An 18,276-nucleotide genomic window follows, 5' to 3' on the forward strand; every position below is an offset into this window, starting at 1 on the left:
ACACGTACTTTTCAGTTCAGGAAGTTTCATCAGTCAACTCTGAAATATTAATAGATTTGTTACTCACCCGTGTCTGTGAAAAATCATAAAATCACAGACAAATTGCAAGGACCCTGCTCAGTCAGTGAAGCTCCCAACCATTTCCCAGCATATTTTCATTATTCTAACCCATTTGTCAGAACTGAATTTTTAAATTGGGCATTGGCTATTTGCACCTGGGTCAATAACCACACGGTCACAATGTTCACAGTTCATTGACATCCAATGGAGTGTTTAAATTTGACTAATGCAATCTCACAACATAAAGTCAGGGCACTTGGAAAGCAATTATACTTGAGGAGACCAGACATTCTCTGGAAAACAACTCACAATGAATTATTATAGCATTATTTTATCAGCATTAGTATCAAATTACTTTATTTGCCAGGCAATAATTTTGTACACTATTATCCCTACTATAAATAACAACACCAGCTGAATAACACAACAATTGGTTCAGAAATTAAGCCAAATTCACATTAAAAACTTACTCAAAAGCTTTGTTTTCTAACCCACAGCTTGCCTTTCTTCCCATGGCTTCTAATTTTTTACAATTTTTCCTTTGAAATTAAGATTTTACAGCCTGAGTAGTAGTGAATTCTAGTTGGAGATGAGCCCTCCACGGACTTTTCAATAAGGGACACTGATGAGGACAATGCTGTGACCTCAGACAATAATACCACAGAGTTTAGAGGCAAATGGTAGGCAGGGTTTAGTTCCTCTCTGAATTCAGTTCTTGCTGCAGAGGGCCTTGACTGATAGGACAAGATAAAAAGACAGTGTTTTAGTCATAGTGACTGTCAGCTCTGCTTGAGTCGTCTGCACCCTCAAACTTTCCATGATAAAGCCTCATGCCCAAAAGTGCATCACGATTAAATGTTAACCAGAACTCCAGTTTTCCTTGTTCAGCATCATTATTGTGTTCACAGTGACAGCATAACTAAATGCAAAACTGGTGTCTCTTCCCACCATCTGTCCCAATGAACAAAGCATAGCTTTGAGAATAACACTATCTGAGATAACGTCACAGTGATAATCATCTGCACCACCACAGCATAGAGCCAGAGGAAAAGAAAACAAGTTAATTGCAGTGCAGGGCACGGAAATGGAAAGGCTGAAAGAAATTTAAATGGTGGAGCAGATTTATTCACCTTTGACAGCTTCTTGAGGAGCAAGTTGGCCAAAGGTAGTTCAAGGCCTTTGCTTTTCAAAGTACTTGAGCAGAGTTCACTTGCACTTGCACACAAAGTTATCCAGCACCTCCAGAAAAGATCTGGTTTGCCAAAGACAGAATGCAATTTTAGCTTTACATAAATTACTTCGGTCTTCTCACTTAAAAACTTCGCTCATCTAAGCATTCAGAAAGTGTATGCAGAGCGTGTTCCAAACTGCTAATGAAGCAGGTTACGGCAGTGATGAATTTGAGCTAAGACCATAAGCTACTACAACCCTTTTGAAGGGCTCTGCTCCCTTGTAAACCTCTGCTTCTTTCAAATCATCCTTAAAAAAAAATCCTGAAGATTGATAAATTCTGACATCAGCCATAAAAACAAATCTCTGGTGAAAAATCACCCAAATCTGTGTATATCAAAAGGGAGAATATAAAGCACTCAGTTCTGGTCCCACTCCCACACAGTCATCTTCATCTTTTATAGCTGCTAATGGAAAAATTAGCCAAATCCACTCCATCTCCTCACGTCCTCTTGTACTTTGTTTCCTTTTGTCCTTTCCAAAGATCTTTAGCAAGGGTTCTACAAGGAAACCTCTTTTTTACACTTAGGAGCAAGACTTCTTCTTTTGATGGCTTTTATAATTTTTACTGCAAACAGAAAGTTGTACATTGATAACAAATCCATTTCCTTTTTTTTTTTTCTCAATCAAACTACATTTATTCATACTGAAATGGGGAATAGCAGACTCTTCCCTTACAGTGAAATCAGGAAAGTACCTAAGGGCACAATGGGGATGTTTCTGTGAACGTGACTTTGTCTTGTAAAAACTCTAAGTCGTTGACTAATGGGAGCAGACACCTCCAGGTAGGCGGTTGGTTCAAAGAAGGAAACAAACTAATTTCTTCTCTCGTGGTCTAAATCACCATCAGAGACACCAAGTCATAGTATGTTTATTTCTTGGTCACAAAAATATGCTATACTGAAACCAGAAAATACTTCCTGGAGTGGGTGCAGCAGGAAGGCCAGGATGTAGGCAGCAAGGGACCCACCTACCTCTAGCAACTTGTCTTGTTTCTATACTTAGCCTCTCACCATCTGCTCTTGGAAATTACCAGAAGCAGGACATGCACTTATTATCCCATTGATCCTACCCAAGTCTGGCAAGTAGTAAGGATTTCTTCTAAATTCCAAATCCTTCTGCAAGTAAAAATAGCAGAGATAGCAACAACACTTCCAAAAAAACCCACTATAAATTTTAAATGCAAATTATAACTTTTCTATCCAAATTAAGTGATTTACCGTGTTAAAATAAATCTTTCAAAAAGACATTTTTCAGAGTGCTTGCCCCACCCTCTGAGCAACCAGCCCCACCTCGTCTGTTCTTGTCAGAAGCTGGCATGTCCATCTGGGCCTGCCTCTCCCCTGTGCCTCATTTTTCCCAATCACTCTTGAATGCCACAAAACAAACACCTTTGGTGCTTCTGATCACTCATATCACTCTCCCTCCTAGAAACTACAGAAAAATACGTTTTTCTTGATGAGCCCTTTGGCTTGTTTTTGGTTTGTTTTTTTTTTAGTTTTGGTTTGTGGCTCCTATAAAAAATTGTAGGTAGATGTTTACATTGCAAAGTTGGACCACTGTGGATGGGCACTGAACCTGCCAGTCTCCCTGGCAGGCTGGAGTTAGAAACTAACTGAAAACCTTGTAATTTCAGCACTTTTATTAATTTGACATAAAGTCCCACATGCCTGTTGCCATGGCAAAAACAGGTCTTTTCCTTCAGTATAGCTAAATTGGCTTTTATTCGTATTTATTGACCAGATTGCATATCAAGCCAAGACTCTGTTCTGGTTAATTTACTAATTATAGTTTATAGTAGGGTGTGATGAAACATAGGTCTGCCTTTTTCTCTAGAGGGGCTGTTCTCAAAGTCTCTCCAACCCTGGGCCCCTGGGTTGCTTCCATGGCCAGACCTGTATAGACTTTAGCAGGCATGAGGTACATCTGGCATGGCTGAGGTCCCAGGACAGGTAGGTGTGGGAGGGCAGCAAAACATTGCCTCTGTGCCAAGGAGGGCAGATTTCCGTGAGGCCTCCAGAAGCAAGACTGGCCCTGGCTTTGATGTGCAACAGCCACAGACTACCCAGAGTGCTAGTCAGCTGCAGGTGCAGGAGGGCTGCAAAATCCCAGCAGAGTAAGGGATATTATAAAGAGAATGGTAATTTTAGTAAGTGTTGCAAGAGAAGGAAAGCCTGCCTTTGTGCTGGGTCTGCTATGCATGCATACATAAGCCACGGGAAAATTTTCTTGTCCTAAAAGAACTCTGAAATACTACACAGGGATGGCAGCTACCTAATCACTTCTTCATACTTTATTCAATACTGATGCTGCAGAGGAAGTTAAGCAACAAAAACTAGCATCTCTCAATTGCAACTTTGCAACACGCTGGGTAACTTCCAGCCAGCACAAGAAGCTGCATTTCACTAGCATACATATTTACATAAAGCACCATGAACAGCCACAGGGCTTCCAATAAAAATGGAGATATATTTAACCTCTCATGTCAGAGCAGAATGCAGATATACAAGAAGAAAATAAAAGCAGTGATCTTTTCCCTATTATTATTTTTAAAAACATGTCATGTGTTTGCAATTTCCTTTTAAATTAATTTGTCAGAGGAGAATTTGACCATAGTAAATGCAACTTCATTGCATCTTGCTCTGCAGAGATGGACTGTCTGTTAGCAATCTCTGAAAAGATCTGTACTCCTTTAAATCTATTCAGAATTACTTTTTTAGTCGATTGCATTAGGCATCTCCTGTTTTTCAGCCATGAGCATTCATGAAGAAGTGTAACTGAACTTGTTTCTCCAAGCAGAATTTCATCCATCATCAATAGTTACTATTAATAGTTCACTATTAATTCAATTGGAGTATAATCCCAGATATGCAGGCTCTTCCCAAACATATTTTTTCAGTATTGATGTTTTCACACTGCCTGAGCTTCAGTCCAGCAGATGAAGGGTTCCAACCTCCACCCTTCTTCCTGTGCTCAAGGACCACAGGCAAACTCCCACAGCCTAGTTGGTGCAAATTTATTTCTCGAGAGACAAAGGGACAGTACTTGCTACCCGGCTTCTTGAGAGTCCAGCACTGACAACCAAAGGTTTTAGTAAAATAAAGTAAAGCATTTTTCCAGGTAGCACTGCTAAACACTATCTACAGTAATGGGAAAAGTTCTGGGCCCTGGTTGCCTTGTTTGACCTTTCACTGCCTGTTGGCCTCGATCTCACTCTTATAACATATTACCAGTTCTCATTTCTGCTCAAGAGAGGGGAAAAAAGGTAGTAGAGTTTTTCTAAAAATACCATGCTACATTCACAGCTTATTTTACTTGACACCTGACAAGTGTGTGTTTGTCACCTTTCATGGAAGAAAATCTCACTAGAAGGATGTTTTAAACATCTAGTTAGTGGTAGATAAATATTTGGCAATGTGCTTAAAAAGTCAGGCTTATCAATGCATCATTATCAGAACAGAAATCCAGTTCCCAGAACCTTCATTGGGACTGTTTGCACTAACATGCCTACATGGGTTATGGCACAAGTGCTCAGCACCTCCCATCCTGTGTTACCCAACTAGGGAACAAATTAAATAAATTCTGCTTCAGAAGTGTGAAGTGGTTTTGTTTTAAAATTTAAATACATGCAATAAATTACTTCTAAGTTATCACTCATTCTATCAAAAGCAAAAATCACATATGAACTCTACTGAATAAGTCTGAATATAACTATTTTTGAACACTGCTTGCAGATCATCTGAAAAATAGAAAAGCCACATATCTCTGACTCAACAAGTTGTGCAAGACAAGATACTGCTGCTGTTAGTGATGCTAATTGATTTCAGTAGGGGCAGTATTGCAGCTGAGTTTACAAAGGCCCAAAATCCTATGGGCTGGATTCTGCTAACTTTGAGTCTTAAATCTGGTCTATTACGATTTGCCATAGTACCAATTATACTTAATGCTAAATTCCAACCTCCTTTTCACCTTTCATCTTTTCATAAAATTGCTTATAACTTGCCAAATTTCTTTTATTTGAAATTGTGATTGGTTTCAGGTCAAAAGTGATTTTTTTCCTCACATAAAAAACTATGAGTAAGGTCAGACCAGCAAAAGTATTCATTCACACAACTCTAACAGCTGACACAAGAGAGCTGGTTTTACATTTTTTTATTTTCCCCTCCCATTTTTGAGGGCTTAGAAATGTTTTTCAAATCCATCTAGTGTTTTTCTTCCACAAAAGGCCAACACCACCCCTTCCCAAAAAGCTGTGGCAGGGTGAAGACTATGCAAAGGGTGATGGAAAGCACGGTGATAAAACCTGGACACTGAGAATAAAGCTGAATACTGCGGAACATTCTCAAGCACCTCCTTCACATCATTGCCTTCTTGGTCCCTCACTGATTTTCTGTGAAGTCTCTCCCATTTCAATTAATCTAACACATTAGGTTAAAATTTGTCCCTTGACTTCCTTCTTGAATTTCCCTGCAGGTCACTGGGGACTTGTCAGTAATGCTGGGATTATGGGGCCATCCGCTCCTATAGACTTGAATACTGAGCACTTTAGAGAACCAATTGAAGCTAATTGGACTGCAAATATGTTGCAGTAAAGATGCTTGCCTTGACAAAAAAAGCAAAGAGAAGGATAGTAAATGTATCCAGTGTTGTAGGTCACCTAGCATTTAGTGGTGGAGACAATTTCCTTTCAAAGGATTTAATGGCAGTTTAAGGTATAACACTCGCTATGAGGAAGAACCACCCTTTTTCTTTCCTAAGGCTCATATACTAACTAAAAACTGGTATACATGCAGAATAGCAGCTGATTTATAATCCTGGTTCTTGGTATAAATTTGGAAAACATTATACACTTTAGACTTACACTTCTGCCACTTTCAAAATGGTGCAAAGCCTGCTGGATACACAAGCTGTCCTCAAGTATTATTGCAGTGTAGCTGGTACCCTTCTGTGCTCACAACTAATCCATTTTGGTGTGCCCAGAGGCCTTATTGCAGAGGAAGCTCTAGTCAAGGGAACTGAGATGCCTTTGGAACATTAAGTGCATCTAGAAATTTCTTGCAGCTGCCCACCCAGAAAAAATACATACCATTAGATATTGTGTGATAGCAACTTTTGTCTAAGCTTTGTTATCCAAACTCTTTTCTCTTAATTATCACAACTGTTAGAGAGATCTAGATAACACAGCAAACTAATTCTGGGGACCACCATGGCAGCTTCTTGTAACTCAAACAGGGAGCAATTTGTGTGCCTAAAAATATATAGAGCCATTTTAGATATCAGGACACTCACACAGGACTGAGCCCCACCAGATGAGATCAGAAGAAACTGTACCATCAGCCAGAGGTTTTCCTTAAAGAAGGGATTCCCTAATACACGCAAATTGGCTTTACATACTCGCATTAAGGCAGCCAGCCAATCTTTCAGACAAGTCAGATAATTAATGGGCTACTGCAAGGTGAACCAAGATCTAAAATACACTGTCAGCTACTGTGCAGTCACATGCACATTCTCATTCTGTGAAGCATGTAAGATAGTTCACTCCTCTTTCATTTAGGGATAAAAAGCTGAAAGTTCCCAACCACAAATAAACCTCACAGTATTTGTGTTCTGGAGTGCCATATAAAGACAGAAATAAAAATGTTAGTACAGCAAAAAATCCAACACTTTAAATAGTAGTAGTGACAATAATAATAATAATAATGTCTAATGCAATTAAATCCTACCTTTGCAGGAGAGATATGAAAGTTTCTGGAGTTAAGGTTTGTTGCATTCAACCCTGACTGTCCAAAACAGCATTAAGTAATCCAGTAAAGATTATGAAAGAAAAGGAGGTGATATTAAGTTTCTCCCTGATACGAAAATGCAACTATGGAGAGAAGTATTTTCAGAAAGGTGAGGTAATGTCCAGACATTTGTGTCAAAAGAAGCAATACATTTGTCACTGAGAAAGCCTTGCAAAGTATCATTATATCTCCTAAACATTCTGACTTTTGGAAAAACTGTGATGTGAAAAATTACTTTTCAAATGCATCTGCATCACAATATGACTATCCACACAAAATACTTCATCTGGGAAGATTTATTCAAATCTTAGTTAAAGATTAATTATTCACGTTTGCTTGTAACTTTTGAGTGAACTCCCAAACAGAAAAGCTTTTATTTGCTGATGTAATCAATGTGCTCAATGTATTTTTCTGTCACTATTGTTTATTTACCTAGTAATCAAATAAGGATCAAGTCCCTTTGCTTCTGTTAGCCCCAGTGATGAAGCAGCCATTCTGAACCTGTTTGATAGACACTTGCCAAGCCTGCTTGAACAGGGACTCATTGTCTTCTGATCCTTGGACTTTCTTGCTTCACACCAAGTCTTTCTAGAAGCTAAAGCTTTTCATCTTTCTCCACCAAGAGTACTCAATCAAAAGTGATTAGGGAAACAAACTATGAAATGACACCACCTACTCTGATCTTTATCTTTAGACATTTTGGTTTGGCTGGTTTAATTCAATCCCTGTCAGGCCACTAGTATACCTTCAGGTGCTGTGAGACACCAGCACTGGAAATGTTAACATTTGAAGGAAAATACAAACAGGATTTGGGATAGGGCACACTAGCTGTAAACACGTTATTTAAATTAGAAATGCAGGAAAAATATCAGCTGCCTAAAGTATTACTTCCCTATGGAGGACCAGATTCTGCTGACATTTGCTCTCGGGGGACCAGACGCCTCATTTACTCAAATGCCAGCAACAAAAGCCAATGACTTCTGTAAATAAGCAAACCACAGTGTGCTCTGCTAAGACTAGCAGAACCTAACCTGTTCACAAGACTATGAGGCAGATGAGAACAAGCTCTGTTAAGTCAGTGGAAAGACTCCTGCTGCTTTCAAGACAATGCACAGATCAGCCAGTAGATTAGTTCCTTCCCAGCTCAGTAGATTAGTTCTCCTTAATGAGTCTTAACAGTCCCCCAGGCTCTGCAAATCACTATATATAGCCAGTAATGCTTATACAGCATTGGTAGAAGAAGCAGGCATAGAATATATTAATACCAAATACTAAGGTAGACACATCACAGCACAAAGTCATTATCAAAAGCAGGCAGAGGGGCCCTGCTCATCAGCCAATGTATGCCAGTTAGAAAGTACCACCAGACACAGAATTTACAGTGAGATGTTTTTGGAAACTATCACCATGCGGGTCTTGGTGCAGAAGTTTATGAGCAACTTGGGCTGTTTCTATGTTCTGACACTGGAAATGACTGGTGAAGGCAACTCGTGAGCACCTGGAGGTATAGACTGAGCTTGCAGATGTCTCCCCAGAATGTGAGTAGAACTTGTGTTTATTGTTACAGTGAGCAGTACCTGTTGCAGCTAAGAGAACAAATTAAGCTTTTTTTTTTTCTAGTGCACAGACAAGAGAACATGCAGTCCTTTCCTTTCTAAAGTAATTTTAGCAACTGTTGCTTATCTAGGCACCTAAAATGTCCGAACAAAATGCTAACTCAGAATGCTCTTTCCAACATCTGGAATCTTTCCTTACTTCAATTTCCAATTACTGGGTCAGTCACCTAAGAGTTTAAAAGGTTTTGTTTTCCTGGGTCTTATACCAGTGCTGTGGTAAACATCTGAAGTGCAAGCCATACAAGGAAGATACAATTATGGTGAAAAATCAGCCCCCTACTGTACTAGACTACATTCATCTCCCTGCAAAATGCTGTATAAGAGAGTTTGGAGATGTGTTTCTTTTAAGGTGACATATTAATGAAGATCTTAATTTATCTGTTGACTGCCAAACTGAATATACTGACATATTTACCCAGCATACGAAAAAGCACTCCTTTACCATGAAATGAAAGTGCAAAGCCTTGCACAATCAGGAATAGCTTACCTAAGACTGGAGATGTGATGTGTTTGTGCTGGCATATTTTTTCAATTCATTAACTAAAGACTAGGGGGCTTTTAGTTCTGTCAGGATGAACGATTAGTAAAGTTTGTGCTCCGTAGGCTCTGGAGAGCTGTTGGATGATCTCTCAGATCATTATCTGAAACATCTAAACCTTCTGCTCAGTGCTACATGAGTGCTGATTCTGAAGAACAACAGTCCTTAATTTCCCCTTGGCAGTTTTTCCTCAGCATGTCTGGCAGGCCACTCCACCCACTGCAGAGCAGTGACTTCTGGAAGTTTGCACTGCCTGCACAGTGGCGGATGAAGGAATCCAAAACACACCCAGACCCCAAACTTTGCCCCACCCTGAGGTTCTTTGGCATGACTACCAAAGCAAACGTGCTGTAGGAGTAAACCAGTAACACCGTCCTTCAATACAGGGTCTATGTGCTTCAGTTTCCTGTAGTGCAGAGAAGCAGAGGAATGCTGTACTTTGCAGTCATCTAAAAATTTAAAGGGCTCTCAATGCTGTCATGCTACTTTCTCTAAAATCAATTGCTTTTATAACAGCACTTGTCTAGAAGTAAGAAGCCAAGCTCTATCCCAAGAGTTCTCAATTTGCCAGGCAAATATCAAAGTTTTGATGGAAAGTAGAATTTGCCTTCAGCTATTTACTGGCTACATTATTAATCAGAATTTAATATTTACGAAGATACATCAATAGTCTAGAAAATCATGCTGACATTTTCTCTGGAAACACAGTCTTGGCCACTCCACGAAGCTATTTCAAAATCAATATGCCCCTGGAAGACAAGTGGCTTTTTTAGTGCTTTACAATTAGCAAAAAAGAAATATTTTGGATAACACTGTACATTCACAGAACTAGATGATTTTCTCAAAAGAAAACTTTAACTGAGACTATTTCTCCTGGTTCTGACCACAGACTCCTTCCAGCAGCAATAACATTATCTAGGAGAATATGTGGTGGCACAAGGCTACAGCAGAGCAAAACTCACCATGATGCTCAGGACTGAACTTTGACGTGTTACCAGAGAAGGAGCACTAGTACTCCATGAAAACTAGGCATTAGGAATTACAGGCTTAGTAACACTGGCCCAGGACTGATAGAGAAAAGAGCAGTGGAAATTCCACACACAGTGCTGCCCTCTCAGCTGTCTCCCCTAGAGCCCTTTGTCTTATAGATCTTCTGTGGCAATTATTGTTACCTAAACACAGTGGCTAACACCAACCAGAGCAATCGCAGCTGTTTTTCCTACAGAAGGCAGGTAGGCATCCTGGCCAGACACTCCAGGACTTCTTCACAGAGCCCAGTTTCAAATTTAACCTTATTTCCAGTAGTGCAAGTTCACTGCCTGCTGCTTCCTCCCTACAGCACAGCCAAGGAAGGAAGATGTGATTTACAGCTCCTGTTTCCAGTTAGATTAATCTTTTACCCAAATCTCTAATTATTTTGTTTCATTTTGTATTGGCACAAAGGTAAATTCAGTCCCAAAGTTATACATATCACAGCACTAGCTTGCCAAATAGCTTGCTGTGATTTATAGGTGTGGTGTTACCAAAGCCTGCTGATAGTAAATCCTCCCTCTCTTTGTGTCTAGCTCTGCTCCAAATTCTAAATCAGCAATCAAAGGAAATGTCATTGCCTGGCACGTCACTGCAAATGGACTGGAGGTATCTATGATCAGCTGCTGCAACATTCTGTTTTCAGACCTTATTTTACAGCACAGAAGCTTGAATTATCCTCAGTGCTTTCACATAGTTTCAACAGCACTTTGCCAGAGCACACTCTGAGTCCTCTCAGAAAATAAACGCCACCAACAGAGTGGAACATTACAAAGATGATTCCCAAGTGCACACATTCAGGAACACTGCAATCCTTGTCAAACTTAATAGGGGCATTCACAGCAAAAAAGCCTAGTGTCTAAGTGAAGTACCTGAGCTAGAAGGCCAATTACATCAACTGCAAAACAACAGTGAGATGGGCTGCTAAAATAATCAGTGCAAGCACCCCAAAATTCAGTGGAAGCCCTCCTGTAGATGCAGTGGAAGGAGAAGCAAACTCTTACCTGTATATATTTGCTTAACTTCTTAAAATCAGAAAGCATTAGTCAGTAACTCAGGAGTCCATATTGATGGCTACTGAGAAGTTCAAATACATAAAATAAGATCATTAAGCAGCAATGAATGTTGTCACTGGTTATCCTTTGTTATCCTATGTGACTGACTTAATTATTTAATGAGAGTTCAATATTCATTCACTATCAGATTCTAAGATTCTTTCCATTCCTACTTGGTGAGGTAACAGCAAAGTTTAGAATCAGAATAAATGAACTCAGAAGGAATAAGAACAATGGACAGGGTCTACCAAATAGGCCTAATACATTGGTCCTCCTGTAATATTCCTGTCTTGAGATAGCAAGAATGTTATGTAAAAAACAGCCTTTAAAAATCCCTCATTTTAAAGGTGAGATGTCTGCACCTCTACAAATATGTAGGTAACTAGAGCCTAGGTGGCTGCTTAGCACCTGCAAAAAAAGTTTCTTTAACAGAAAGTGCTTATCAGATTTATTTGCTTTAATTAATTATTTTAGTTTAATTCTTGTACAAACCAAAAATACAAAAAGAAAACTAGTAATCAATTATGAAGATTTTAGATGGCAAGAACTGCATTCTACATTTATAAAAAAATTTCATAATAAACAAACAATATCATCCCCAACAGTTAGGAAAACTTGTGTTTCCTCAGTGCCTCTTTTTTTTATTGAGGGCAACATCTCCATGCATTTCTACATTTCTTTATACAAACACACTTCCTATGTAATATATTCTGCTGTGCTGTATATCAGTGTTAAACAGGCAATGAGTGACAGAAGACTCAAGCAATGCCTCGAAGTCTACCTTGTCTATGGGGTAGAGAGCAGATCACTCATCATCACACAACACAAGTCACACAACAAATTAGTCATCAGATCCACCACCACACCTTACACTTCTCTGGTTGTTCTTGGGGTCACTCTGCTTCCATGCTACAGATTAGAAAAGCAGCCTGGGTGGCACCATACAGGTGGTCAAAGAGAATTGTCCTTTTTCCCAGAGGAATTACTCTCTCCAGTATCAGCACAAATAATGACCAATGCCCACAAAAAACCCCAGACACTACTTAGAGAACTGATGCAGTCATACCTTTCAGTCTGAAATGTCCTCAGAGGACAGGGCTGACTAGAAAGATTGGTCAGCAAAGCATGAAAACAGTGGAAATCTATTGAAAAGAAAGACAGGGAAGGTTTTGCCAAGGCACATATTACTCATGGATCCCAATCACATTGTGCCAAAGCTTCTACCCCTGCTCTCCCCCAACATATAAGGGCTGCAGCCAGAAACAAAGCCCCTTACAGGAGTTGTGTCTCAGGAAGTTGAAGGGTTGGCTAAGCACATTTGCTTCATTGCACTTCTACATCATTAACTTATTTGCTTGTAGCTTTCATTTTCAGACTCACTGCACATAGCAATTTTGGCTTCCATATTTTCTCTTATAATTTACTGGCTCATCAGAGACAGATACAGAGTGAGAAACCTGAGTGGAAAGCATGTCTTCATAACAGGCTGTGACACTGGACTTGGAAACTCCCTGGCTAAATGGCTTGACAAAAGGGGATTTTGTGTCATTGCTGCATGTGCCACGGAAAAAGGAGGCCAAGAGCTACAGTCCTGCTCTTCACCCTCACTGAAGACAGTGAACCTGAACTTAGCAGACTCCAATAGCATTGCCAGGGCTGTGGGGTTTGTGACTGAAGAGACAGCTGGCAAAGGTAAGTGGCAAGGCAACTTCCCAGAAAAATTATTCAATACAACCAAATCTGATCTAGCTAAAAGTTCCATTCCCTCTCCACTCACTGCAGAGGCATTTTTCATCTTACTAATGAAACACATCCACTTTTCAGTTCTGTCATTTCTCAGTTCAGAGAGATTCCCTCCAGCAATGCTTCCCATTGCTTTCACCAACAGAGTGCCTAACAATCTTGTCTCTCAGTCTGTTAAAACCAGATCATTCCCAGGTATGTTTTTTAGACTCTTTTTGGTGCAGCTGAAGAATGTCTGTGGAAGGAAGGTGCTAACTGATACCAAAAAGAACTTTCTTGACAATAAAATCACCTCACTCAACTAAACACGGGCAGTGCAGGGATTCTGCAGCCCTCCTCTAGTAAGCAGAAGAGCATATTTTTGCATGGCTGAATAAATCTGATGCTTGCATTGTACACAATAATTGCACTGACTGTAACAAACTCAATTTCAGCCAGTTTTCCTGGAGTTGTTACATAGGTAGCTCTCACTACTGCTATCATACACCTCTGAGCAGTCGTGTAAAAGAGGAAGAGTTTGTCCTTGGATACCTATGAAACATGTCAAAAAATAAGTGGCTTTGGCAAAGGGTGCTAAACAGATCTGCCTGGTAAATATATTCAACTGAGGCAATATGTGTTTCTTTATCTGCACTGACAGCTCAGACTAGACATTGCTAAAGGCCACAAAAGGGGATTCACACCAGTGCAACTACCAGCTGTAACACAGTTATACCAAATATTCAATAGGTTTATAAATTAATTAACTACCTAAACCAGCAAAACATATATCTTCTACCAGTAGGACTTTCTCCTCAAAGCTTGTAAAACACCGTTGACCTTGTCATGAATACTCCAGACCATTCTTGAATGCAAAGATTAAGAGCAAGGTAAACAAAATTATTAGCACTTACTTCCTCCAGCAGGCTCCTGCTTCCAGCTTGGGGAAAGTCACACGTTCTCAGTCAGGACAACCACTGCTGACACTGTCACTTCAGTCTGTGAAACTCTTTATGGAGGCTGAGTGCTGGACTTTCAGCCTCTCCCCTCAGGCACAGGCTGTCCTCAGCAAACTCTTAGAAACGTCACTATTTATCTTAAGTTCCTCAAGTAATTTATAAAGGTAGTAAAGCAGTATTATCAATACACAGCGTTAAGCCAGTATCTTTAGAAGCATTGACTAATTCTACACATCTGGCTCAGACCTTTAGACCCCAAACCAGAAAAATTAGTCTCTCCACTTTTATGCAGACTCTTCCATTTTCACAAGAACGTAAATGCATATTAGGAGCCTACATACTTGAGTGGATCTGGACAGTAAAGTCCAGTATGGTGGCCTATATCTCCAGCCAAAGTAGTTTTCCTTGAATACTTTATCCATGCTCTTTTAGAGTCACTGCCTAAGGCCTTCAGCAAATTTTACCAGGTATAGAGAGTAGATCATACAAGCAAACCCCAGACAACTGTATTCGTGTCACTGAGGGTTTTGCAGACTGTGTGCTTGCTTTCCAATGTCCATATGATACTCCAGGGTAAGATATTGTCATATACTGAAATAAATGGTTTTGCAATCCTCTTAGGGCTTTTTGGCTTGGTGTGTAATGCTGAAGGAACAGCTCCTGTAGCACCCACTGACTGGCTGAGGATTGAAGACTTCCATTCAGTGCTGGATGTTAATCTGCTGGGATTGACTGAAATCACACTCAAGCTTCTGCCACTTCTGAAAAAAGCTGAGGGAAGAGTTGTCAATCTAATTAATGCCAAAGGTCTCATGGCTTTTGTAGGGGGTGGCTACAGTCTGTCCAAATGGGGCATGGAAGCTTTCTCTGACACTTTACGGTGAGTAGCCAGAAACACATGCATGAATCCAATAACAGATTCCAGACGTGCTGAGGAAGGGTGACTGTATGTTTGCCCCTCTTGATTTTTCTCTCGAAATCTTGCCTAAAGGGGAGAAGGAAAATAAGAGGATGTTGGTCACTTGTTTAGGATTTTAGTCTCCAGTACTATGAACAGACCCATCAGGGAACTGCACTGGGAAAAATTTTCATATCCTAACCAAGTTGTTAGCATGCAGCTTTCAGGCATGTGAATCCACTACTTACATGAAAGCAAATCCTGGTCAGGCACCCAAAGTTTCCCGGGGAAGTTGTACTTGCAGACTTTTTGCTCTAACCTTCACAGCAATCTGAGCTGGGTGATTCCAGACAGCAACCACATTACCAAAGGTATTGTAACTTTAGAAAATTAAGCTGAGCACCCTTCACTGAAGCCAGTTGTGCTGTACTGCCTCCAGAAGGCTAAGGCCCAGCCCAGGGAGTCAAGTCTTCACAAAGACTAGAAAAGCTGGTTTCAAACCATTATGAGAACTTAGATAAAGAAAGTATATATCCCAAGGAAATAGAAAATAATGGCTAATGTACATGTGGTTCATTCCTTTGTATACTTTAGAATGCAGCTGCCTGGGTCTCTTGAGCTGTGCGGCAAGACAAAGAGGCCATTTGCACCTCAAAGGAGTTGTACAGAAACTCAGAATTACATAGAGGGAACTACACTACAAGAAAACACACTAACCTTTATTGCACTAACATTTAATCATTTAACCATAGGATGGAGAATAAAGTTCTAATACAACTGAAAATTTTTGCTCACTTTTACTTTTTCCCAGACACTTTAATAATCTGTTCCTGTAAACTAAAATGATGGAACAGTATTTGAAATAGTCAAAAATTTTAGTATGATAATACATGACTAAGATGCAGCTGGCTGCTGCATCCTTTTCACCAGTCCAACATAAACGACACGGAGAGCTGTGAATCTACTTGACCCTATTTTTTTTTTTTTTAATCTCATTTAATTGCCAGCTGTTGTTTTGCAGGACAGGAACACTGCTATGAGGCTAATTTGAACATCTCAAAATAATTCTGACATTTGAAGATAAGAATATTCATTTGTGTGACAGACTTACCACTTATGTTTAATAGTTATGCCATTATTGGGTGGTTATTGGAGTTTTTATCCTTCCAGGATAGAGATGCAGCATTTTGGAGTGAAAGTAAGCGTTGTTGAGCATGGTTTCTTTAAGGCAGGAGTAGTTAATTCAGATATCACCGAGAAATACCTCTTCAGACTTTGGAATGGACTGACTCCTGAGATCAGGGACTCCTACGGAGAAGAATACTTTGTTGAATGTAAGTAGAAAAAAAATCGTATGAAAGCTTAGGGGGGATATTATCAACATGTATAAATACCTGAATTGAGGCTGTAAAGACAACAGAGCCAAGCTCTTTTTAGTGGTATCCAGGATAGGACTCGAGGCAATGGGCACACACGGACACACAGGATGTTCTTGCTGATCAGGGATCATATTTTTGGAGTGAGGATGACCAAGGACTGGCACAGGTTGCCCAGGGAGGTGACAGAGTCCCCAGTCTTTCGAGATATTCAAAAGCCATCTGAACATGATCCTGGGCAACCTGGTCCAGGTAACCCAGCTTGAGCAGGTGGGCTTGGTACCAGAGGTCCCTTTCAACTTCAACCTATGTGTGATTCTGTGAATACTTTCTGGACTTTTGTTAACGCTCATCAAGGACCCCTCACGGACTGTTCTGGACTACATGTATGTTAGATGAGGCCTGAGCTATTAGTTCACACATAGATTGGTGAGATGTGAGGTCACACTACCTTCCTTAGTCCCTCAATACTTAGAGGTAGGATCCCAAGTGGGAATGAATTGCTATGCCCACATGCTAATTGGTCTGAAAAGTTGTGCTGTGTCACACTGCACTTACTGTACAGAACATCTGGTTCACAATATGGGTCAGGGAGGTTTGTACTTACTGGGTTCCTGGGTGTTTTGCAGCCTTTCTGGTCTCTGCTCCGCTGTAGCTATGCTGCTCCCAGCACTTGAGCCAGTAGTTTAAAGCAAGCCTGAAGCTGTAGCCAGACCTTTGAATACAAAGAATACTCTCACAGAGAATGTTGTGTATAAATGCTTTCAGGTTTATTTTCTTCTTTCCAGATGTAAAAGCACAAAGATCTTCAGTCAGAAGACTGTGTGACCATGATATTTCTAGTGTCATAAAATGCATGGAACATGCCCTGATAGCAAAGTACCCAAGGACACGATACAGAGCTGGATGGGATGCAAAGTTCTTTTGGCTGTTTCTCTCCTATGCCCCAAGCTGTTTATCTGACATGCTGTTGCGTATGATGTTTCCAGCTCCAGCAGATAGCGGGAGATCAGTTCCTGGAGTTCTAATTAATGTCTAGTATTAAAACAGTATCAGCTCTGCACAAATAAATACTAATTCTGTCAAAATCAGATGTCTTCTTTACCAGTTACTAGACTGTTTAAATTCCTTTCAGACGACACTTTCTCCATCCCCCACCCTTCCTTACCTGAAATTTCTGAGTTCACAGGTCAGCTTGTAAATCCAGTGTGTTTTTGAAGGCCATTTTTTATGCTCAGAAATGACACCTCTATAGAATCTGCATTCATAAAATATTCAGCTACAAAGCTAGTTGATACTATTCACACAATAAAAAAATTTTAAATAAGGAAAATAAAATCACTAGAAGAATCAGTTTTTCACATTGACTTCATCAACACATAGGCTGCTAGTGATCTTGAAATAGAACAATGGTCTTTCAGAACACATACATGTACCTTACAGAATGTATTTAGTCAGATTTAGTCATCTACTTCACTGGCAGTTTGCTCATGGTCATATTCAGGAGTTGATAATCTTCAAAAGCTTCTAAGCACAAGACATGAAGTCAAACAATAACAAAGCCCAGCTAATGCAATATATTCCAAAAATTACAATTACAGTGTTTGACCACGTCTAATCACCTGATTATTCAATTGTGTAGAACAAAAACACAAACTTTTTTACAGATATGCAATTATGGGGAAAATCAAAATTCCACTGTACTATCCAAACAGCATATCCAAACACGTATTTTAAACTTCTTCCTAATATTAGTATAGTTTATGAGGAAAATACTAAAAATAATACGCTTTCACATTTCTTTCACCCTCAGTGTGCTCTGCAAATTAAAAGTATTATTATTTCACTTATCAGATGAAACAGGTCATTAGTGTATGCTATGGTAAATTCTTCCAAGTGTGCAAAGAGTGTGTTCAGAATGGTAGAACGTTAGCTGAGGTTCCTGTGCCTCTTGTACACTATTTCTATCTGCTAAGCTGTTGGCCAGAGGTTCACAAACTGGTGTCCCTA

At 39.9% G+C, this 18,276-nt stretch overlaps 2 protein-coding genes across 10 annotated transcripts in view; one reads left to right on the forward strand and one right to left on the reverse strand.

The window, feature by feature from the left end:
* Nucleotides 1-16,148, reverse strand: part of ABCB11 (ATP binding cassette subfamily B member 11) — a 59,466-nt gene extending 43,318 nt beyond the window's left edge. For 4 of the 9 annotated variants that reach the window (XM_051787355.1, XM_051787354.1, XM_051787348.1 and 1 more), the window contains exons 1-2: nt 16,002-16,148; nt 13,948-14,977 (exon numbers count right to left, since the gene is read on the reverse strand). The gene's annotated coding sequence lies outside the window, so the exon portion shown is untranslated. The other 5 variants (XM_051787357.1, XM_051787349.1, XM_051787350.1 and 2 more) reach the window with 4 other exon arrangements.
* Nucleotides 3,222-17,309, forward strand: DHRS9 (dehydrogenase/reductase 9). The gene is made up of 6 exons (XM_051787785.1): nt 3,222-3,406; nt 10,793-10,865; nt 12,673-13,003; nt 14,614-14,872; nt 16,061-16,224; nt 17,055-17,309. Exons 1-6 carry the CDS (start codon nt 3,222-3,224, stop codon nt 17,303-17,305), a joined length of 1,263 nt encoding a protein of 420 aa, XP_051643745.1. The 3' UTR covers nt 17,306-17,309.
* The last annotated feature ends 967 nt before the right edge of the window (nt 17,310-18,276 follow it).

The sequence above is a fragment of the Manacus candei genome, unplaced genomic scaffold (assembly GCF_025592945.1).
Source record: "Manacus candei isolate 608988 ecotype Guabito, Panama unplaced genomic scaffold, ASM2559294v1 h1tg000023l, whole genome shotgun sequence".
NCBI lineage: Eukaryota > Metazoa > Chordata > Aves > Passeriformes > Pipridae > Manacus > Manacus candei.

What these genes read in the sequence shown, in the direction of transcription:
- DHRS9 (XM_051787785.1), top strand. Translation starts at nt 3,222, where the DNA reads ATGGCTGAGGTCCCAGGACAGGTAGGTGTGGGAGGGCAGCAAAACATT. An exon ending in TCACTGCAAATGGACTGGAG is followed by an intron (nt 10,866 to 12,672) that starts GTATCTATGATC and finishes ATTTGCTTGTAG; the next exon opens with CTTTCATTTTCAGACTCACT. An exon ending in TGAAGAGACAGCTGGCAAAG is followed by an intron (nt 13,004 to 14,613) that starts GTAAGTGGCAAG and finishes CAATCCTCTTAG; the next exon opens with GGCTTTTTGGCTTGGTGTGT.